Source organism: Simochromis diagramma, unplaced genomic scaffold (genome assembly GCF_900408965.1).
Source record: "Simochromis diagramma unplaced genomic scaffold, fSimDia1.1 OVJJ01000596.1, whole genome shotgun sequence".
NCBI classification, from domain to species: domain Eukaryota; kingdom Metazoa; phylum Chordata; class Actinopteri; order Cichliformes; family Cichlidae; genus Simochromis; species Simochromis diagramma.
Genome location: NW_024387245.1, coordinates 21441290 through 21465147, shown reverse-complemented (window position 1 = coordinate 21465147; position 23858 = coordinate 21441290). Strand labels below are relative to the sequence as shown.

At 41.8% G+C, this 23858-nt stretch overlaps 2 protein-coding genes across 9 annotated transcripts in view; one reads left to right on the top strand and one right to left on the bottom strand.

The window, feature by feature from the left end:
- The window catches only part of tjp2a (tight junction protein 2a (zona occludens 2)), a 41497-nt gene extending 30358 nt beyond the window's left edge, over positions 1-11139 (top strand). For all 6 annotated transcript variants that reach the window (XM_040053211.1, XM_040053214.1, XM_040053208.1 and 3 more), the window contains 17 exons: positions 215-326; positions 1974-2104; positions 2209-2293; positions 2463-2613; positions 2756-2864; positions 3145-3364; positions 3619-3803; positions 3905-4000; positions 4111-4190; positions 4991-5201; positions 5717-5817; positions 5912-6133; positions 6255-6344; positions 6967-7188; positions 7682-7759; positions 8914-8999; positions 9098-11139. In XM_040053211.1, the coding sequence (XP_039909145.1) occupies positions 215-326; positions 1974-2104; positions 2209-2293; positions 2463-2613; positions 2756-2864; positions 3145-3364; positions 3619-3803; positions 3905-4000; positions 4111-4190; positions 4991-5201; positions 5717-5817; positions 5912-6133; positions 6255-6344; positions 6967-7188; positions 7682-7759; positions 8914-8999; positions 9098-9254 (2336 nt within the window). In that variant the 3' untranslated portion in view covers positions 9255-11139. The remainder of the gene's footprint in view (positions 1-214; positions 327-1973; positions 2105-2208; positions 2294-2462; positions 2614-2755; positions 2865-3144; positions 3365-3618; positions 3804-3904; positions 4001-4110; positions 4191-4990; positions 5202-5716; positions 5818-5911; positions 6134-6254; positions 6345-6966; positions 7189-7681; positions 7760-8913; positions 9000-9097) is intronic.
- Positions 11140-11902: 763 nt separating this feature from the next.
- The window catches only part of LOC120747389 (amyloid-beta A4 precursor protein-binding family A member 1-like), a 31279-nt gene continuing 19323 nt past the window's right edge, over positions 11903-23858 (bottom strand). For all 3 annotated transcript variants that reach the window (XM_040053215.1, XM_040053216.1, XM_040053217.1), the window contains exons 6-13: positions 22847-22879; positions 22476-22562; positions 21318-21518; positions 16314-16493; positions 14466-14678; positions 14230-14349; positions 13975-14115; positions 11903-12395 (exon numbers count right to left, since the gene is read on the bottom strand). In XM_040053215.1, coding sequence (XP_039909149.1) covers positions 12324-12395; positions 13975-14115; positions 14230-14349; positions 14466-14678; positions 16314-16493; positions 21318-21518; positions 22476-22562; positions 22847-22879 — 1047 coding nt within the window. In that variant the 3' untranslated portion in view covers positions 11903-12323. The remainder of the gene's footprint in view (positions 12396-13974; positions 14116-14229; positions 14350-14465; positions 14679-16313; positions 16494-21317; positions 21519-22475; positions 22563-22846; positions 22880-23858) is intronic.

Genomic DNA, 23858 nt, shown 5'->3' with positions numbered 1-23858 from the left:
TTCATGACCCAGGGGCCATTTGAGCCGAGCAAAGGCCATGTTATGTAATTTACAAAACAAAGAAGCACCAAGGAGAGATGCAGCATTTTACTCTTTCTGATAAAGTTTATAGGCTTTACTACCTGAACACAGAGGACCCCACCCCCATAGCTGCTTGACTCTTGTGTGGTTTCACAGGAGTTGTGATATTTTTCATCATCCTTGTGTGTTTCAGATATCTCTGAGATCGAGTCGTACCGCTCCTATTCTCCACAGGATGACAGACGGGCCCACCACTCTGACCTCTCCTCCCATTCCTCCAATGAGAGACTTCGAGACAAGCCCAGGTACACTATCATTAAAGGCCAATTCTGGTATATTTCAAGCTGTAAAAGCTTTTAATGAGCTTTTCCCCTCAGCCTCAGGGCTCAGAGACTACATCTGTACGATGCTCTGAACCAGATGGCATGTAGCTGAGGTGTTTTGGGCATGTCTTATCAGGAGGGAGGAGACCCCAGAGCAGACCCGGGACATGCTGAGACTGTCTCTTTGCTTGCTTGGGAACTCCTTTGCGTCTTCCAGTCAGTGCTGGAGGAGGTGGCTTGGGAGAGGGAGGTCTGGGAATCTGCTTTCCTGTGAAATCAGAAAATGCAATTTCAGTTTTATTTTTATAGGGAGAAAAAAAGAATACAACAATCAGATAATACTCTATGAGCAAGCACTGGGTGATCACGGGAAGGAAATTTAACAGGAAAAGATTTCCGGCAGCATCGGTTCAGGGAGGGGCAGCCATCACCAGGAATGCGCAATTAGGAACATAACACAAACTGTACCTATTTATTTGGCCGTTTGACCTCTTCAAGGATATTGGTGTCTACGACACCAATCCTAGTATGAATCCTAGCCCCTCCTTTATTGTTTGACCCTTTTTATTTTTCATGAAGTCGAGCACAGTGTTCATTCGGTTCACCAAGTTGAACTCGGTCACATTCCTATGATATCAGCTGATCTCAGTGCTAGCCCACATAAACTAATGGTTCAACCGATATCTTCCTGAACATCCTGTTTTTCAGTCTTGTAGAGAATCCTGTTTAACTTGCTTTAGCCTGCTACCGTTGCTGCATCTAAAAGCTGCAACCCCCATCCACCCGTGCTCCTCTTCGTGCTTATTCATGTCATATCTGCCATCCATGCCTGCTCTGTTTTGGACTAGTTGGTCTTGCAACTGCTGCTTTCCCCATCTCAGGATTTCCACTACACATGTGCATATGGAAGGACAGGAAAGTCTAAGAACAGAGCTGTACTCCCAAATCTTACTGCAGAAATAAAGTTCTTCTTTTACTTTCGTGGTCCTGACTGAGTTAGAAGATTTTGTGGCTCCACAGGTTATGCCAATTTGCACTACACACCTCTGCTCCAAAGATTTGTGGAAGATAAACTGAACTGGGTTGGGCAACGACTCCAAATCAACTGGAATTTTATATAGGTCATTTCAAATGTTTCTGAGTCTGACAAAAAGCAAACACACAAAGTTTAATCCTTGAAGAGCTGGGTCTGTATTGTTTTGGCAACTGCTTGTGACGTTATGTCTCATTTTCATTCATAGGAAAGAATTATAATTAACATTTCCTCACAACAAAATATTTGTCTGCCTGCTCTACAAACAAACAAACAAAAACCACAATCATCTAAAAATGATTTTAAGTGTTGCTTTGTTTTGTGCTTTTCTTAATTCTAGATAACACAAAAGCATTGAGCTCTGCTTTGGTCAGTCATTTATTACGAATGAATTAAATACACCAGAAACAAATCAGGATAATGTAGGATTATGCTGATTTTATGCTTCATGAAGCTCAGGCAGTCCGTCACATCAAATATCGGAAAAACCACCATGTTATTAAACCAAACCGGAAAAGGAGTCAATAATTATATCAACCGAATTAAATGTGTAAAATGCTTCTTTTAAACTTTCCAAAAATTTGGGATATTACTAGAGAGGAACCGCCTAGCAGGCTGGCAAAAATGGGTGCCATGCCGACCCCATTCAGAGGTGCCGACAGAGACGTTGAAGATAAGGCTGCTTTGCACGCAGAGAGGGAAGAGCCACGCTCCGAGACACCACCAGGTAAACATGATTTCGCCCAGAATATACAAGACTGTAAAAAATAAATAAAAGTCAAATCAGACAGTTGAATTGAATACTGACTGTAAATGATTTTGTTTCTGCAGTACCAGCTGCCAGTGTCGCCCCAAAGGTTCACGCTCCCCCTAAAGTGCCACTAAAGCCAAGTGCAGAAGACCTGGAAATATACGGGTCAGTATTAGTTGGTTTTTTTTTTGTTTGTTTGTTTGTTTGTTTGTTTGTTTTTTAATTGAGTTGCTCAAACTCAAATTTACTCAAAAACAAGAAGCCAGCTTGGTTGTCTCCGTCATAAATAGACTCTTCCTTTGTCAACTGTTGTTTCCATGTTTCCATAATGCAGGCCGAACACGGTGATGGTGCGTTTCCAGAAAGGTGACAGTGTGGGTCTGCGGCTGGCGGGAGGAAATGATGTCGGCATCTTTATCGCCGGTGTTCAGGAGGACAGTGCAGCAGAGCAGGAGGGTCTCCGGACAGGAGATCAGATCATGAGGGTACAGCACGTTTTAGTTCCACATTTAAACCCTGCACACACAAGAGTGCTGTGTCTGAAGTTGGAGAAAAAAGACAGAAGCTTAGTCTTTGAGACATATATCAGGCCAGATTTCTCATTTTATTTCCTATTGTGTGCTTCAGGTGAACAACAGAGACTTCAGAGGCATGGTGCGTGAAGATGCTGTTCTCTACCTCCTGGAGATTCCTAAAGGAGAGGAAGTTACCATTCTTGCACAGAGCAAGCCTGAAGGTACTGGACTGGATAAAGAACAGCTGCACAAACAGTACTAATGCCAAAACCGTCCTGTGTTAAAGTATATCACATAGACACACACAGAATATGATAAAAAGTCTTAGTAGTCTTGTATGAAGAGCCAGTGGCTGGCTTGCTTTTCTATTTCCTGTAATTTATTTATTTTTATGATAATAGATGAATGAGGAAAAACAAGAGGCCCAAATTTGAGCCATGTGGGATGCCAAATAATGGTGGGGGGGTATTTTTAGCTTCTGTTTTCTTCTATTTTTGCCAGTGTATAAAGATGTCTTAGCATCTGGCAGAGGCGACTCCTTCTTCATTAGAACCCACTTTGAATATGAGAAGGAGGCCCCGCAGAGCCTTCCTTTCTCCAGGGGGGAGATCTTCAAAGTGACAGACACACTCTATGATGGCAAACTCGGCAACTGGCTGGCAATCCGTAGTGACAAAAACAACCAGCTGTTAGAAAAGGGAATCATCCCCAACAAGAGCAGGTACGCAATGATGATCATCTTTGTGCAGACAGCCTTTCTGCCCCCTGCTGGCTATCAGAACGTGATGACTATGTTTTTTGTTGTTGTTTTTTTTATTTTAAATATAATATTTCAAGTTTTTAATTTTTTTGTATTAAGGATTTGGCTGGATATTTTATCATTTTACATGTTCTTTCGCTGGTAAGAAATCTGCATATCATCGTGTGAGCAGTCTAACTAGACAAAGTCATATATTTTCTTGTTTTCGATATCAGAGCAGAGCAAATGGCTAACGTCCAGAATGCTGCACGGGCTGCATCGGGCAATGACAGAGGAGACTTCTGGAGGATGAGGGGCCAAAGAGCTGCAAAGAAGAAAGATTTGCGCAAGAGTCGAGACGACCAGGGCAACGTTCCGGTTACACGCTTCCCCGCCTACGAGAGAGTGGTATTACGTGAAGGTATCCAGGAAACACTTTCACCCTGCAATTTTACCTGAGGCATTTTGCAGAGGTCCTCGCTGTGCCAGGACTTCTGAATTAATTCTTTTTGTTTCATTTAGCTGGTTTCAGGAGACCGGTGGTGATATTTGGGCCCATTTCTGACGTAGTTAACGAAAAACTGGCTACTGAACTTCCTGATCAGTTTGTCATTGCTAGTAAGTATCACGACCGCCTGTAAATAAACTTTAGCACTAACAGAAAGAGATTTCTGTAGGCCTTCTTTACTCTGTTCTTGTTTGTGAGTGGTTTTTATCTCCTCTTTCAGAAACTGAGCCCAAGGATGCAGGAAGTGAGAAGTCCTCGGGGGTGGTGAGATTGAACTCTATCCGGCAAATCATTGAACAGGTATGGTATAATCATTAGAAGATAATGACGCTGTATGAACACTAGTGCAGTGCCTGTTATGGGAGTGCGCAACACCCATTTTATATTGTTACAATTTATTATTTCCCCTATTTTTAATTTTTATGTCCCCTAAACACCATTAAACCAGAGTTGAATAATAGTGGCTCAAAAATATAAAGCTTCAGACAAGCCAAAGATCCCCAGCGTAATTTTGGGTGGATCCTTTTGGAGTTGCATCAAAACTCCAAAGGGATTTGTTGCATCAGAAGCATAAAAATCTGCCAATAGTGGAGCATCTAAGAAGAAAGAGTTCAAGAATAACTTGTGCAGCCATGTTTGTTGGAACCCATTTGAATTTTAGACTAAGTGATCTTTTTTATAAAAGATTTGACCTCATAGTTTCATCCACCTGTTTGAGGGCTAAGAATTAAAATAGGGTAGGGTTGTTAGTCTGTTCTGGTCAGCTAATCAAAATTTAATTTTAATTGAGATTTTGCTTTCCAGCTATTACCCTTTATTACCTTCCATAAAACAAGTCATCATAGAGCGCTTCTTTACATGCTTTAGTGCCGTTTTGTGCAGAATTTCAACTTCCTATACATCAATACAACCTTTATATCCCAAAGTCCATAGTAACCAAATAAACTGCTAAAAGAGACAATGTCATAGTTGAAATTCACCTGCAGTTTGAAGTGGCTCAGATGAACAGCTGTCGAGAGTGACTAACAGAGATTTCTGTGCAATTATTACTCATCATCCAACATATAACCATGTTTTTCTTTTTTATTATTCTCCTGCAGGACCGTCACGCTCTGCTGGACGTGACTCCCAAAGCTGTGGACACCCTGAATTACACTCAGTGGTACCCCATCGTCCTTTTCCTGAACCCTGACAGCAAACAAGGTCTGAAGACCATGAGAAACCGCCTCATACCCGGATCCAACCGCAGCGCACGCAAACTGTATGAGCAGGCCCTTAGGCTGAAAAAGAGCTGTTCACACCTTTTCACGGGTGAGTTTTATGTGATTTATGGCATGGTTGTCTGTAGTCAACTTGTGATTAATCAGATTTTTTTTTAATCAACTGTAACTGTACCCTTAACAGGATAGTTTTCATGTTTCTAATATTCTTACCAGCATGGGGGTGGAAAATATACATACTTTATTCACATTTATGCTTATAATTATTGCAGCAATCCAAATAAATACAACTACTACTGAGAAAACCCCCGGAGGTACTGCTTGCTCATAAAATACACTGAATGTACGCAACAATTCACTTCTTTCTCCATTTCTACTCACCATCCACAATGTAACTGATGAAACCACTTCCAGACAACCCGATCTACAGGTCACAGAGCCCACATGCGTTAATCGCATGTCAAAAAGCCAATAGAGGCGTTAAAAGGAATTTGCGTTGACGTGGTATTGTCATGTTAACTTTGACTTTGACTAAGTATTATGAAATCTTTTTCTTCATATATTTTTTTCTTTTAAGAATTTTTTGTTTTGTTTTTTGTCTGTTAGACACCATCGACTTGAACTCGGCCAATGACGCATGGTATGGCAGTGTGAAAGATTTAATTCGGGAGCAGCAAGACAAAGCTGTGTGGGTGTGCGAGGGCAAGGTGAGTGTCAGTGAACTTCTGCAGACCACTTGTTTTTGTGTGAATTTGACTGTTTCTTACACCCCTTCGCTTTGCTGTTACTTTCTCTCCTCAGGTGGATGGTTCAGAGGAGGACCTAGATCTCCAAGACGACCGCATGTCCTACCTGTCGGCAATGAGTGACTACCTCAGCATGGACAGCCGGATGACCAGCGACTACGATGACACAGCAGACGAGGGCGGGGCGTACACTGACAATGAACTGGACGAGACACTGGATGAACCCCAGCCCGTGTCGGCCATCAGTCGATCATCAGAACCTGTACTGCCCGACGAGGTGGGCGTGTCTGCCGATAGACACTCTTCTTTTCCCCAACGTTGTTAATCCATCATCATCACTGTTAAAATATCTACTCCAACCCCTGTGACCCTTCTCTGTGTGCCGTGTGTTTGTGTAGAGGCCTCACCCTGAACCCCGTGTACGTATGAGAAGAGAGGTGAACAGAGAGCCAAGCCCTCCCCCTTCTTTCGTCCCTGAACCCCCAAAGGTGAGAACCTCTCCCTGTTTTTCTCCCGTCAGACATCACTGTCGCTACACTTTCTTGTGGTCTCTCAAGCTGCATCTCAATTTAAGTCTTTAGACCTTTCAGTTCTTGGCAAGACTCGAAGTACCATCAGATCTGATTCAAACCAAGCTGGAAATGTCTGAGGGTAGAACTGTCTTCTTTGGACTTCATTTAGTGCCGGTGTCCATTTTCAGAACTTTTTCTTGATAAATAACAAAAACTCTAATCTAGATGAATAAAGTTGCCCTTCTATACATCAGTTAAGAGTGCATCCAATAAAGGAGGATCTATTTAAATTGCTTCATTTGGTACTTCCTCTGCAAGCCGCTTTGGAACCCACCTGCACCTTGTACTCCTCCTCTAATTGATGTTTCTTTCCACATGTGCACATATGTACCTGCAAATATAAGGGACTGAAGATGAGGGGGAAAAACACCTTTTGTTGCCTAAACCAGCTGTGACTGAAATAAACTTTCTCACACTAAGCTGATAAAAATGTTCAAAACTCCTGCCTGCTTTATATTTGGAAGTGGCTCTTCCTTAAAAAACAACAAACCACATTCTGTAGTTGAGCAAATGATCACAAATGTTTTTTTTGTTTCAGGTTCGTGCTCAGACTCGAACTGACTCCACACGGAGCTACGAGTCACACTCCAGCAGCACCATCAGCAGCGACGCAGTGGGCGGAAACAAGCCGCCCCCCCCTCCCGTGAAGCCTGTGAAGCCCACTATCGCCCGCCAACCAGTGAACCAGTCGTCAGAAGATCAGAGTCCGGGGAAAGACGAGGAAGCGGAGGACCCCGCCAACAAATCCTTCCTGGGCAAGGTTAGACTCATTTATTGATTTAAACGAATTAATTATTTTTTATTTTATTCTTATACCAACAAGGCAGCTATCTGGGGCAAAAAGTCAGACTTTTTTGTGTTTCTTTCTTCCCTTGTTTTAGAAGATTTCACTCTGGTATTATATCAAACTTATTCCCTTCTCCTCCTTCTGTTTTTTTTTTTGTTTTGTTTTTTTACTTTCTCTGCATCTAATGTGAAATAGAAAATGGGTGACCAGGTAACTACAAATTTACCAACACGTGTTTCCAACCCTCCCTTCAAATCCACAACAGCTCGTCATGCATCACAAATGTTCCCATTAATAAATCTCATTATGTATTTGCGTATTTACAGACACTCTTGTCTGTAAATGTTTCATCTGACAATCACTTCCTTGTGAGTTACACCATGTGAGTGGACGTGTGGCATCTATGCTGTTTTGTTTTTGTTTTTTTTAAATCAAAAATTGAAGTTTCACTTTTATTTTCTTCCAGATTAAAGCATTTGAGAAGATGGACCATCTGGCAAGAGCTCAGAGGATCCTGGAGCTACAGGAGGCAGAAAACGCTCGAGTCAGTAGTGCTGTCTTTCTTCATGGTACAGCTGTAAACTTCAGAGCAGGAACAGCAGGGAGCTTTCAGTTGACTTTTGGCAGTTGAATCCTGTCAGATTTATAGAAAGCTGCATTTAAAGTTCCTCTTACTTCCCCGTCTGTCCTAAAACAATCCTGACATTCCCATATCCAAGTCCAGTGTCTAAAAGCATTTTCTGATGTTCAGTCAGATCCATGAAATGTACATAAAGATGGCTGTGTCCAACATAAATTGGTTTGTGGACTCATTTTGAAGCCTTGAGCATTTTGTCTGTCACCATCTTGTTGTTTTGAAACTTTTTTCTTTCTTTTTTTAATCCACTTAAGTCTTACCTGTGAATCATCACGTGTCTACACTTGGCAATCTTTGCAAAGAACAAGTTTTTAATTGTACCAATAGGCACTTTGTTCCTGTTTCTTGGGCTGAATTTACAAAAAATCCCAAAGATAAGAGTTTGACAGGAATCAAATAATTTTGCACCAACAAGATGATTCCTAAAAACCTGCCATTGGTCAGGATGAACCAAAAAATAAATGAGAAAACAGCATCTGTCATGTAAAGACATTTTGTTAAGAAATAGGAAAAGAATCCAGCAAAGACCTGAAACGGGACCTAAGAGATGCATCTGATCTTTCAATTGATCAGCCTACTGTTCACTGAAGTTTCATCAATAATATTCTCAGTGGAAACAGTCACTTCCAAGCTCATCAGTATTGTACAAGCTCTGTATTTCCTTTGATGTTTGCATGTTTCAACATAATTTTTTTGTAAATCGTAATAGTCAGAATCTACCTTGCCTTGATTTACAAGGCAAGGTAGATTCTGACTATGTATTAATGTATAGATGTATTAATATTATTACAGTACCCCTCACAGTAGTTGAACTTTGGACTGCAGCGTCTGTCCTCCTACTATTTACTCTAAAACAGCAGCACTCCAGATGGGAGGAAGAGACACCTGGTTTAATGTTCACCAGGGGTTTAAGAGTGTTGTTTTAAGGTAGAACTAAAAATCCTTCAACTAAAGAAAGATACACTTGCAGCCTGTCTGGGTATAGTAGGATATTTTATTTCTGTTCTTTACTTTTTTGTATTAGATCTGACATATCTGGGTCTGTCCCTCTCTTTATGCAGTTGGAAATCGCCCAGAAGCATCCAGATCTCTACGCTGTCCCAGTGAAGCTGCCAAAACCCAACCTCAGCCGTCCTCAGCCAATAGGGTGAGAGCAGAGCCTCATCTCTGACATCATAAAAAATGTTCTATTTTTATAAAGATGCAAGTTTATGACCCGTGGTGTGTGTGTTTGTGTGTGTCCAGTTCAAGCTCCATCCCCGAGCCACAGACTCCCTCCAGGCCGCCGTACTCTGAGTCGAGAGGACACGAGGACGACGAGGACGACTACCGCCGCCAGCTGGCCGACCAGACCAAGAGAGGATATTACAACCCCCAGAAATACAAAGACACTGAGCTGTAAGGCTGGGAAAGCAGGAAGTGACATCATCACCGATCAAAACTCTTCGAACTTCTTGTCGTGTCGTCAGTTTCAGACACTTTTCACGTCCCTTGTTGTGCAGAAAGCGTGGTGCCCCACGCACACAAACACACACAGATATCTCTGATCTACCTTTGCCACTGGCCGTTACAGAAACTGTGCACAGCTGATGTTTCAATGTAAATATTCTGTTGGTGTCTGTGATCTATATTTTATTTTCCCGCCTTTATTCCGGGACTCAGTTTGTGCCTACCGTGTGTCACCATCACACAGTAAAATGCCCAATGTTTGGAAGGATAAGAAGCATAAAAGAAATGTAAACACATCACTTGAAGCCATTTCAAACAGCTGGAGACGTCACATTTTTATACTCCCATTTTGAACAGAAGAAAAATTCATGAACTTAAAACACAGCAATGCAAATTAACTATAATGGCGCAATTGTGTCCTAAATTTAAGGTTCATGCTCTGCTGCTTAGGTCCTCTGCAGGTGGGACACAAAAGTATGAATACATGAAGTGAAACTTGATGAAGAACAGTCGAGGCCAAAAGTTTGGCAGTGGCACAAATTTTTTTTCATTTAGATTATATATGTGATGCGCTTTGAATACTTTTATTGGTAAATTTATGCAAAGATCCCACTGAGTTGCCGAATACCATCAGTGCTGCGCGTGGAGCAGGTGCAAACCTTTTGGACACAATAAAAATGTAACAAATGTAAAATTAAAACCAGCTAAAAATACAACTAATGCCTGTTATTGATACACGGTGCAGTTTTTTTACATTGTGATGGTGAATACACGAGGCTGAAACTGAAGCGAGCAAACGCCCAAATCACTGTTACAGTTCTGTGGACTGCACCTCAGCTTTTTCACCAATTTTGTGCGTTTTTGTGAGGTGCCACATGCTTCGGGCACGCTCCTCTGGTGTTAATTGTCCTCTAATCGCACCTCCCCTGCTGAACTACACATTCCAAAGTGGACGCCTGCGTCTGCAGCACCCCGCTGTGTGAGCTGTGCAGTCTGGGAAGCAGCTTATTCTCAAGTGCCTTGCAGCTCTGATTTCAGCTCGGGAGATAAAGACTTCTACCTAAAAAGCACTTGTTTGTTTTTAACTGCTGTTGTAAACTGAACCAAGCAGAGGTTGAAAAGTATTTTCAGTACAGTTACTGCACACTGTCGAAATACACGAGTAGATTTAAACTGGAAACATCTTTCCTTTGTTCTTTGCTTTAGAAGAGCATTGCAGTCACTGAAGAGATGCGAAGGCAGAAATAGGAGATTCAGATGGATTGCATGAATGCAGCATCTGTATCTCATCATTGCATGACATGGAAGTAATAATTACCAAAAGATTGCCCCCCCCCCCCCTTCTTTTTTTTTTTTTGTTTTTTTTAAATTTAGGACTTTGGCGAATGCAGGGCTCTTGGATAAGATGGGGAAGCTGTGCAGCTGCCTGTTTAGCATTTCTGTGTTAGACCAGCGTGTAAATGACGTCACAGATTTCATTAAAAAGTGTATCACGAGCGAGGCGTTCAGACAACTTGTGATTGAGCTATGTTTCTTTATTAGCTGCTGGCAACCAGAGACAATCACATTTTTATTTTATTTTTTTAATTGCTGATGCTTTTTTTGTTGAAAATTTTGAATATATATTCATACACTTGATTCAGTTCAGCGTTTGTGCACTACTGTTTGGGGAATGTGGTGACAATCATGTTGGTTTATCAGTCTCTCTTAAATGTTGTTTTATGATTTTTTTTTTTTTTTTTTTTTTGCTTGTTTTGTTTTGTCTCCTGAGTGTTACACAACAGTCTCTTGGGAAAATCTAATAAATGTTTTTGTTTTGTTTTTTTACACAAAGTCATGTTCAGAGTGTCATGTCCCACCTTTGCTTTTGGGTTGCTTTTGTTTTAGAAATGCTGTGTTGGGCTCATTGTCTTCAGATGTCAGATGGCCTCACATTTGACTCTGATACTTTAGTACAGAGAGGACTTCAAGGTCAGCTCGGGGACTGCAAGGTGCCCAGGCCTGTGGCTGAAAAACTAGCCAAAATCATCCCCCTCCACCATCATGCTTGACAGTTTGTATGAGGCTATGTTTAGCTTTCGTAATCTGGCTGTGTGCATTATGGATCACTTTGCAAGCCTTCTGGACCAATGATAAGATCAGTTTGTTCACATGAAGCTTTGCAAACCTGAGGTGTGCTGTCATGTTCTTTTCGAGAAAAGACTACTCTTCCTACTGGCAACCCTTCTAAACAAGCCATACTTATTCAGCCTTTTTCTAACTGAACTGTCATGAACACTAAAATTTAATGTGCTAAACGAGGCCCATGGAGTCTCAGAGGAAGCTCTTGGCAGTGCAGTGAGCGCTGCACTCACTGACCTTGGGGTGAATCCACTGGCAAGATTGTGACATTGTGTTAAAACACAGCTAATATAGAGGTGGTCACACTTGCTTTTTGTCAGCAGCACGTGACTACTACCTGCCCTCTTTATTCCTATGGAAGCAATTAAGTGTGTACTTCAGTCAGTCAAGTGAAAAAACTGTTCTAAATTTATACTTGAGAAAAGGTCGACTCCACCACTGGTCCAGTTTTAACTACTTTTCAAACAAAAATAAACCAAACGTCACAGACTGCTGCCTTTTCCTTTAGTTTATTCTGCAGAATTATACATGCAACCTTTACAACTTCAGCTTTAAACTCTTTTTGTGTCACCCTGACATTTTATAGGTCCAACAAGATTAGAGTACATTCAGAGATTATACAGCTATTCAAACCAAAGCTAATATTGGCTCTGTTCTCCACCTAAATATACACACGAAAATCCCAAATTTCTCTTTGGTCAAACATAAAACGTCACATTAACACTCGGCCTAGTGAGATAATCTGCCTTCTGCTGTCACACTGGAGATGTACATGTTTACATGACAGTCAACTGTACAGATTAAGGCAAGTCAAGTGATATCAAACAGGGAAGGGAGAGGAGGGATAAAAGGGATTTAAAACTGAGACAGGCGGGAGTGATGTGTCGAGCGAGACGTGTGTTCAGATGTAGACAGGTTGTTCCTGTGCTGTCAGCAGACGGTACATGGCTGCAGGCATCGTCTTCATGTGGATCTGGAGCAGAAAGGAAAAAGTGCAATGAGCAAACTAAACTCTCCTTAAATGAACCTTTTCCATGCAAGAATAACTTTTTGTAGAAAATTACAACAGCTTCTTTTTTAAAGATGTTGTCACATCATTTGTGTTAAACTGTGACACAGTTTAGGCCAGTATCAACCAGGGATGTACTTTGTTTCAGTGAATGCAAACGTTTACCTTCTTCAGGGCCCAGAGTTGATTAATCAGTGTGAATTTTCTCCACTGGAAGGCAATAAATGGTAAATGGCCTGTATTTGTATAGCGCTTTTACTTGGTCCCTAAGGACCCCAAAGCGATTTACACTACACTCAGTCATCCACACATTGGTGATGGCAAGCTACATTGTAGCTACAGCTGCCCTGGGGCACACTGACAGAGGCGAGAGTGCCGGACACTGGCGCCACCAGGCCCTCTGACCACCACCAGGAGGTAACAGGTGAAGTGTCTTGTTCAAGGACACAACGACAGACTGTCGGAGCCGGGGCTCGAACCGGCAACCTTCTGATTACAAGATGAACTGCCAACTCTTGAGCCATGATCGCTCATTTGAAAAATATTTTATTACAGAAGGCTACCCTGTTGAATAACTACCCAATTGTGATGTAGGGGTTTAAGTGTACTTCTGGTCTTGGCGTCTGAGAGGGTCTCCTACGGTAAACTGGTCCCTGGGGAGGGGCTAGACTAAGGAAGTCCTAATGAAACTTAAGTCTTGGCACTGCATAACCACTCGTGGAAGTGGGCTCTGGGACCACCTCCTCCAGGCCTGGCCGCCAAACACTTAAAGCTCATGAATACACCACTCATGTCTTATACATGAGTGATGGGAAGGCAGAGCCTTGGTTGTGCACCTACTGCACTGGACTGTTGTGCTGAACAGAGAGCTGAGCTGTCCATCCAAGTTTTGACCCTCAGTTATAGCCACCTGTGAAGATCTGGGTAATGACTGAAAGAGTAAGGTTGAGAATTCATGGGGCTGAAATAAGTCTCACCTGTAGGATGGGCTCAGTGTTAGGGACAGGGTGAGGAAATCTGGAATGATCTCATATTCATAGTGAGGAGGCAAAACTTAGTTATTGTGCTAGATAAATCGGTTTATGCCGAGAGGACCAGGTGGAATGGACTGATTGATTTTTCATGGCGTGACCCACCCATATCATATAACGGAAGGATTATTTTCAACTGTAAGTCATGCAAAGCTGCCCTAGTAAAGTCAAGACTTTAAATATGGAGCTGAAAATGACAATAAAGCGTCTCCTTTAAAGTGAAATGGTGCTGTGCTGCACAAAGAACCCTGGGATTACAGCTTTAAAGCCATAAAAAGGCTTTTAATGTGAAATATTGATGCAGGAGGGAAGGCATTCACTGAAGCAAGTCTTTCAGCTGCAGCTGTTTTCCTGATGAAACTGAGGCTGATTTTGAGACAGTTTCAATAATAAATCAAGAAGGCCTATAAAACGGGAATTTACATGTTAAAGATATTTTAGGATATGTCTCAAACATGTTTTTTGCTGCTGAGGTAAATAAAAGAACATATGTGGCCATTTTGAGTATTTACCTCTCCCATGGCATTGGACAGGATCTGAACAATCTTCTCGTGAGGAGTCGCCACGACGCTCTGGCTGTTGATCTCGATGATGCGGTGACCGACGCGGACGCCACCTCTCTCAGCGATACCGCCTCTCATCAGACTGCAGATCTGCACAGGAAGGAAACACAGCCGATACCAAATCTAAGAATTTGACAAGAAGGACAATTCATTTAATTTGTTCCCTGCAGCTGTGAGTGAGTTTCAGTAGCTTCAGATACTCACTATGCCATTCTGGACGCTGAAGCCCAGCTGGTATCGGAGATCCGGCCTGCGAATAAGCACCATGGTGACAGGAGGGCACCTGACAATGTTCATCTTGATCCTGGACTGAGACTTGAGACCCTGGGGAAACAGCAAGCAGACATATGAGACAGATCCAGCAAACATTTAAGAACCCCTTCTGCTTGTAAGGGGTTTAAAAAAAGATGAAAGGTGGAAAAGAGAGAGCAGCAGCGTACCTTGATGATGCTCTGGCAGGTGCTGAGAGGTAAACCCACCAAGCTTGTACCATTTATGGTCATGATCTGATCTCCGATGTTGAGTCGGCCAGACTTCTCCGCTGGGCCGGCGTGCATCATGCTAGCGATGATCACTGTGGGGAGGATTGACCCCCAGCCAGACTCCACGATCACCACGCCGAGGATCTCGCCTTTTTGCTTCTCGATGTAAACCTGAACGTGAATATGACCTTAGTTTCTTTAAAGATACCAAATAATGCTCATTTACAGCTTCAAAGTTGCATTTTGGGGATTCTAGTAGAACAAATCTTGTCACTCTCTCTGTGAAACGCTCTTTTAGATTCTGTTGGGCCCTAAAAAATTTTTTTAAAAACTGAAACTCAGTGGAGTCGGATATCTGCTATAACTCTGTGAGGAGGGGCGCAGGCTTCCGAGAGCTCTCAGCCATATAAGGTAGCGGATCTTTGTTAGTCTGACATCGTGCCAAACAAACAGCCAGATGACTTGGATAATGAAGCCTGGACTACAGTGTTTTTAGGCAATTTAGCAGCAAGTCGGTGTGGCATCAAACTCAGATATAGAACGTATATATGCATAGCTGTATGCTTTAATGAAGCCTCAAGATGGACGTCTTAGTGCTTTAAATCCAAATGTGAGGTGTGTCTGAAAAGTGAAGGAACACACCCATTTCTCAATCACACAGTAAAACATACCGTGCTTTATCCTAATTTTTACCCTAGTGTGTGCCATAAATTACAAAATTAACATCCCGTTGTGTTCAGTAAGACCTGAATGTGCAACTGAGACCACAAAATTCTCAAGAAAGTGCTTAAAGAAAGACTTAAGACTTATCCCATAGACCTCCCTATAACTGGCCGCCCCCTGCTGGCCACTAGATATGAATGCAGGTTTATGGCACTTCAGCACTGGCTTCAGTCTGTGAGCTCAGCTGACATCCACCTGAACACTGGATTGGATAACCTCAAACAGGATGTAACATTTAATCTGCTGCTTCTGCAAGCCACTTTGCAGCCCACCTTCAATTCATGTCATCCATTTCGTACTCCTCATGCTGTTTCTGACTTAACTAATGATGCAATACAATACAAGTTTATTTGTATAGCACATTTAAAACCAAGGGTATACCAAAGTGCTTCACAACAACACCATAAACAGATACGTCTGTTTTCACTGCTGCTGGGAAATTTGCAGTTGCTCTCAACCATTATCCTTTCCACATATGTGCATGGAGGGCGGATACAGTCAAATAAAACTTCCTGCAGGTTTAAATTTAAGGCGTCCCCTCTGTCTTTATTGTGGACTTCATATCAAACTAAGATGTGAATCGCACCAAAGAAAAAGAACTTTACAGAGACACTTTGGACACATATCAACAGTCACCTTCACCAATCCAAATCTACCACAGTCCTCCCAGTTCGGGCTTCTCGCCGCCAACCACACAACTCTGAAAAATGTGAGATGACAGCAGGCAGCGAGAGCAGGGAGGAGGCTCCGAGGTCAGAACAGGTCGAGCATCACAAATTCACCTTTATACTGAGGTTAGGAGTTTGCTCTTTTTAATAAAATGTCATCTCTCAGTACAACTGTCATGCAGCTGTGACTCCTAAACCAGATGCTCATGTAACAGCACTGCGAGGCAAACTAACAACACAATGAGCAGGAAAAACATTAATAGCCTGACCTGAATTAAAGAGATGTGTTGCTATTTTTATCTGAAAGATTCATCCATATGCAGAGTGGAATATTTTTATCTTGCGAATGCAGACGTGTCCCTGTCGATGATGATTAAAACCTCCCGACTGTGCCGCCACCTGCTGGCTGACTTACGTCTCTGCAGTTCTCCGACTTGGAGAAGTGGATGAGGTCGTCGTTGTACATGTCCTGAGTGTTGAGCAGGTCACTGTACTCCCTCTGGCTCAGGTCCTCGGGGTCGATGCCGTTGGCCCTGAGGAACTCCTGGTAGGCGACGCTGAAGGACTGACCGATGGACTGAGCGATGAGCTGAGCCTGAGAGAAAGAGATCAATCACGGATAATAAGAAACAAGCTACACTACAGCTGTACCTTTAAAGACATTCCCCACCCTAAAAATAACATTTTATTCTAAAACCAAATCCTAAAAGAACGTATAGAATTTTTAAGCTCTCCCACTTTTTAGTTTTTAATTTTGTCCATAATTAATATTGGATCGGTCCTTTATGAAATACAAATGTTTTCTTTCTTCTCAGGTTAAGGCTGACATCAGTTGTGCTTTTAGAAACAATGGAAGCAGATTTAAACTGCAAACTATAAATAACTCTCCCCTTTAGAGATATTTTAGTGTTATTTATCCAATCAGATTTCTGTTTCTGTTTCTTTCTATTTCTGAGTATAGCTGTGGCTCAGGAGGTAAAGTGGGCTTTCTACCAATCGGAAGATCAGTGGTTTGGTGTTGAACCCTGGGTTTCCCTTAAATGCTCCTTCAGCTCATAAAAGGCAAGCCAGATTTGACGTGCCACTGAGAGTTTATGAAATTCTGAAGAAATAATCAGTATGGAAGTTCTTCAAGGTGTCCAAGCCTGAAGGATTTATGAGTTAGCAGTAGGTTACCTAGCTAGTAGATGTCTAAGGGTTATAATACCATATTTTGGCTAAAGTTGATTTCTTAAAAAAGAAAGAGAAAAACTCTGAAGGTAAATTGAACAGCAACACTTGGAGGGTTAGTTGACATATAGTGATCTGCTACATGATGGTTAGCTGCAGAGCTATGGTTAGGCTAACTTAACACAAAAGCACCAGAAACACATAATCCAATCCAACTTTATTTATATAGCACTTTTAAAAACAACAAAGTTGACCAAAGTGCTTTCCAATAATAAAACAGAGATAGCAGTTAAAACCATACTTTAAGCATACAATGAAATCAATAAACAAAACAAATATATAATTGAAAAAGAAGATAAAAATAAATCAACATGAGTAGAATAAACAATAAGATATACAATGAATAAGATTAACAAAGTAAAAAGATTAAGAATGACCAACAGCTGACTAAAAACTGACTACAAACTGGCTCTGATAACACTCCTAGAAGGCCTTTGAAAAAAAGTGTGTTTTTAAAAGTGATTTAAACATTTCAAGTGTTGGGGCCAGCCTAATATGGAGGGGCAGTTTGTTCCATAGTTTGGGGGCCACAACAGCGAAAGCTCGGTCTCCTCGGTGTTTCAGTCTCGACATGGGGACAGCAAGGAGTGACTGGTCAGATGATCTGAGAGACCTTTGTGGAGTGTATTGGTGTAAAAGGTCTGACAGGTAAGAAGGAGCAAGGCCATTTAAGACTTTAAAAGCAAGCAATAAAATTTTAAAATGAATTCTAAAATGGACAGGCAACCAGTGTAAGGAGGCAAGAACAGGGGTAATGTGCTCACGTTTGCGTGTCCCTGTCAACAGGCGAGCAGCAGCATTCTGGACCATTTGCAAGCGTGATAGTGAAGCCTGATCAATACCAATATAAAGTCCATTACAATAATCAAGGCGAGTGGTCACAAATGCGTGCAAAACTCTCTCCAAGTCACAAAAAGAAATAAAAGGCTTTACTTTAGAGAGCTGCCTCAACTGAAAAAAGCTTTTTCTCACCACTGTATTTACTTGTTTGTCCATTTTAAGAGCTGTGTCAAATTTTACTCCAAGGTTGGTGACAATTGATTTGACACACGATGTAAGAGGACCCAAGTCAGATGGAGGGACACCAGGTCCATTCGGCCCAAATATAATGACTTCAGTCTTCTTTTCGTTAAAGTTTAAAAAATTCAGAGCCAGCCATGCTCTGATATCCTTAAGACATTCTAAAATAGGCCTGAGGGGGTTAAGGTCATTGTGTTTCATCGGTAGATAAATTTGACAATCATCTGCATAAAAATGAAATGAGACTTTATGTTTTTTAATAATATGGCCAAGGGGAAGTAAATAAATACTAAAAAGAAGGGGCCCAAGGATGGATCCTTGAGGTACACCACATGGGAGGGGGGCGGAAGATGAATGAAATTTACCAAGTGAGACAGAAAAACTTCTATCAGAGAGGTATGACTTAAACCACTCCAAGGCAGTGCCTCTAATTCCAACATGATGTTCTAGACGATAAATCAAAATATTGTGATCTACTGTATCAAAAGCTGCTGTGAGATCCAAAAGCACAAGTAAGACAGACTTCCCAGAGTCAGCAGTTAATAAGATATCATTAAAAACTCTCAAAAGTGCAGTCTCTGTGCTGTGAAGGGCTTTAAAACCAGATTGAAATACCTCAAAAATGTTTTGACTCTCTAAAAAAGTCTGCAGCTGTGAGCACACTTCTTTTTCTAAAATTTTAGAAACAAAAGGAAGCTTTGAAATAGGTCTGAAATTACTCAACAAAGAGGCATCCAGGCCAGGGCGTTTCAGCAGAGGCTGGACCACTGCCTGTTTAAAAATTGCAGGTACATGGCCTAAAGTCAGGCTGCTGTTTATAAGCCTTTGAATATAAGGTCCAATAGTGCCCCAAACTTCTTTTAAAAAGCGAGGGGGAAGAACATCACTGGGAGAGCCAGACTTGATTTGGGTGACAATTTTACCCAGTTTAAATAGAGACACAGGTTCAAAATGGCTAAAAATTGCTAAAGGCGTAAAAATAACAGAAGGGTCATAAGAAGGGGGTAAAATATGTGCTCTAATAGATAAAATCTTCTCCACAAAGAAATTTAAAAAAGCTTCACAAGTTTCAGCAGAAGCTTCTATACAGTAGGATTGGGGAGGGTTAAGAACAGAGCTTAAAATACTAAATAAGACACGGGGCTTATGGCAGTTGTCATTAATAACACCTGCAAAATAGGCGGATTTCTGGTTCTTGACAATTTTCTGATATCTATGCCAGCTATCTCTTAAGATATCATAAGACACTTGTAGCTTGTCTTTTTCCCATTTGCGTTCTGCTTTTCTGCACTCTCTTCGAGCAGCCCGAGTGATGTCGTTCAGCCACGGCTCAGACTTCAATTTAGGCCGCCTGACCTTCAGAGGAGCAACAGTATCCAGCATGATTTGACAAGTAGATAAGAATTTTGCAGTCAGCACCTCAGTGTCGGCACAGACTGAGAGCTCTGAGTCAACGTTTAAGGCCTTATTAAAGGCGGTAGAGAACTGGACGGCACTTGATGGTTTAAACATGCGAGAAGCAGTAGGAGGGCCATATTACAGGGAAGAGAAGTTTCAAACAATACAGGCATATGATCAGAAAAGACGACATCATAAATTTGAACATTATAAACAGGTAAACCATAAGACAAAACCAGATCCAGAGTGTGTCCATATTTATGAGTGGGACCAGTGACAGACTGCAAAACATTAAAAGCATCAAGTAGGTTTAAAAAGTCCTTTGCCAATGGTTTAGTAGGACAACACACATGAATATTCATATCACCCAAGATTAAAACCTTGTCATACTTTGGCATTATTTCAGCCAAGAACTCAGAGAAGTCATTAACAAAGTTCCTATTATATTTTGGTGGACAGTAGATCACCGCACAAAGAACAGGATGACTGCTACCAAGCTCAAACATATTCAGTTCAAAACTGGAGAAAGTGACAGGTGACAGCTGGCGACAGTGAAAAGTAGATTTATAAACTGTGGCCACTCCTCCACCTCGGCCCGTAGTCCTTGGTGAGTTAAAATACGAACAATTTGGCGGTAATAGTTCTGAGAAAGAGCTTAACTCACCGTCACTTAGCCAGGTTTCTGTCACACAGAGGAAATCCAGATTATGAGAGGTGAAGAAATCCTTCAAAATGAACGTTTTATTTGCTAGCGACCTAGCGTTAACAAGGGCAAACCTGGTAGGGTCCGTCAGACCGGTGACAGCCATCCAGGGAACCTGTTTCAGTTGCCGAAGATTCCGCGGATTCGCTCCACCGCAGCGAAGATGAGGTAAGAGAAGGCGGGGATGCTGGATCTCTTCAGCCAAGCCGACAACAGGTACCAGCCAGGTGCCAGTAGGTTCCAGGAAGCGACAGGAGACAAAACGCCAGTGCAGAGGTCTGAATTCAGTCAGAGTGCATTCGGAAACTAATCTGTTACTGCCAGATGAAAGAGCCAAATATGATTTCAGTTTCACGAGTAGCCCGCTGCGTTTTCCCCGACGTTTAAAGCGCTTCCTCTTATGAGATGTGGTAGGGGTGTAATCCAGGTGATGCGGTACTCCAGATAGTAGCGGAGGTGGAAAAAAGTCCTGTCCATCAGCGTTAGTCCTTCCCAAATTCTCTGTGGCAAGTCGAATATTTAACAGAGCTTCACGATTGTAGGTCAATAGAGAGTCAGCGTTGTTCAATAAAAGTGACAAAAACAATAGAAACACGCAGAGCAAAAGTGGATCCGACAACCGTGGACGGCGAGCCATGCACACCGGCGCCATCTTACACGGAGATGGTCATAAGATGAGAATTAAATTGTTCTCAATAAAAGTTCATATTGGAGCTCCTAATGGAGAGACAAATACCATTGTACAGCAAGAAGACAATGCAGAAACAGACCAAATTTAAGGCAAAATGCGATGACCCATTGATATACTAAATTACAATTACATTTCAAAGACTTTTACAGCTATTTAACACTCTTTACAGCTGTTTTAGGGGAAATTTAATCTAACATCTTTTCAGACTTAAGAGGCAGATATCCTGCAGTAGATTACTTAGATAACTTTTATGGCCTGCCCTAAATCAAAAGCGAAAAAGACCCAACACCCTAAAAATAAAAAGGTGATCAAGTTGAATAAAATCAGATTTTGAGGATCACTGTTTTAATCATTGACAAAAACCACTAGTAACTCACATCCTCAGATTCGAAGACGTGGCAGATCATTCTGTACAGTCTTCTGTCATCTTGGGTTATGGTGGTTTGCTCTGCTGTGCTGTCCAGGTTTTCCTGTGCGCTGCGGGACCGGACCATCTTCCCTCGGGCCATCAGGACCACCATGTTACCAATGTCAGCTATGTAGGAGATTGTCCTCAGGGGCAGGTCCATTAAACACTCCTGGTAACGACAAATACATGAGTCACTTGTAAATACAGGCCCTGCATAATAAAAATAAAATGAATAATAAATCAAATCTAGTTTAAGCAAACAAATAAAAAACAAAGGACCTAAAATTGAACCTTGCGGTACACCACAGATAACGTGAGCTTTAAATGATGAATATGATGTGGTAGCTGCTAATATACTAAAGGTTTTAATAGAAGTATGGAAATGGAATAGCCTTTATTGTCATTGTACAGAGTACAACGAAATTGGAGTGCCACTCCCTTGGTGCAAGATTCAATAATAAATATAAATGTAAAATATAAAAAGTACAATAAAACAATCGCAAGTACTCAAACAATAGTAAGTACGATATATACAGGACAGCAGCATTAATATAATGACAGTATGAATAGCAGCATAATATAATGGCAGTGACGGTATGGTATAGCTAAGCAGGTTCAATTGTTTTTGTGCTTATTTACTACGGTGATAGCTCTGGGAAAGAAGCTATCCCTGAATCTGTTTGTCCTGGTTTTATGTGACCTGTACCGTCGGCCTGACGGTAATAGTTCAAACAGTTGGTTGCTGGGGTGAGAGTGGTCCTTGATGATATTGCCAGCTCTGCTGAGGTACCGAGAGTTTGCAGTGACCTCCAGGCTGGGCAGAGAGCAGCCAGTGATCTTCTGGGCTGTGTTGATGACCCTCTGCAGTACTTTCCTGTCCGCAGCTGAGCACCCTGCATACCATGTTGTTATGCCGTACGTTAGGATGCTCTCTATGGTGGCTCTGTAAAATGTCACCAGCAGCCTCTCCTCCAGGTTGTTCCTCCTGAGATCTCAGAAAGTGGAGATGCTGCTGGGCCTTTTTTACCACCGCCATGGTATTTGCAAAATTTGGAAAGTGTTGCAAGGGAAATTTGTAATTTTGTGTTGTTGATATAAAACAAAATAATATATGTTATGTTTATACCTGAGTGTCAGCATTGAGGACCTTGATCCTTTGTGTGGACATGAATAGATCAACCTCAGCAGTGGATGGAGCCTCGTCGTCGGGGCTCTGCATAGCCGAGGAAAGAAGTGAACAGAGGAGGCAACAGGTTGATAGAGAGCAGCAAAGAGAGTAGAGCGGGCGCCACGATTGTCCAGAACCTCCAAATCTAACAGCTGCTCATGAGATTGACAAAAGCAAACAGTCACGTCTGGTCTAATCTGCACTCAACAAATGAATAAGACAGAGACAATTGAAGCGTGCATGGCCATTCTCCTCTGTTGTCATCCTTGGCCACAAATTTTGCATAATGCATTGCAATCACAGATAAGCAGAATGAAAAACAAACTCACCTTCTTCCTGTTCTTCGCCTGTTTCTGAGCTGCCTGCAGTGATCAGAAAGAACAGCAATTCAGAAATACAAATCAAGGCAGCGGTGATTTGAGGAAAAGGTGGACAAACACAAAAACTAACCGGATCATGCACTGTAGACTGCCTCTATTCCAAATGCCAAATCAAGGGACACAAGAACCTTAAAGGGGTATGTTGCGTGTGCTTGTGTGTGTGAGAGAGAGGACAGTGATGTTACTGTCTATCACATTTGACAACAGTGGGATGCCAGAGGCGTTTGCAGTAAACATTATCAAAAGTGTTCTCTGCATCAGTGTGACACAAACGACCCTGAAGAAAGACGAGCGACCTCATGTGTTTGCAGCAGATGCCTCATCACAACTCGAGGTTTCCAAATGCTGTCTGATCCCCTTTAGAGATCAAGGATTTAGTCTGTGAAATCAGAAGGCTCATTGTGTTTATGTGGACTCAGACTACAGTTGATTTAGCTTAAACAAAAATAAAGGTGGCTCTAATATGTTATCCAGTTTGTGTAACCTTTATTTCCGTCCAATTCAATTATATAGCATCAATTTACACCAACAGTTGCCTCAGTGGAAAGGAAAAACTGTTTTAACAGGAAGAAACCTCCAGCAGAACCAGACTCAGGGAGGGGTGCCCTGCTGCCGTGAGCAGCTGGGGGTGAGTTCAGGACAAAAGACACACTGTGGGAGAGAGAGTCAGAGTTCATTGATTGCTAATGATTAAATACAATATAGAAGAAACTAACTAAAGGAAGGTTCAGGGTCACCTGATCCAGCCCTAACAATATCCTTTATCAAAAAGGAATGTTTTTTAGGGCCAAGTACAATAACCTCAGCTTTGTCTGAATTTAGAAGTTAGAGGTCATCCAGGTGTTTATGTTTTTAAGAGATGGTTATAGTTTAACTAACTGATTTGTATCATTTGGTTTCATGACTAATAATGCTGGGTGCAGTGACAATGTATGCATGTTTTTCTCTTAATATTACCAAA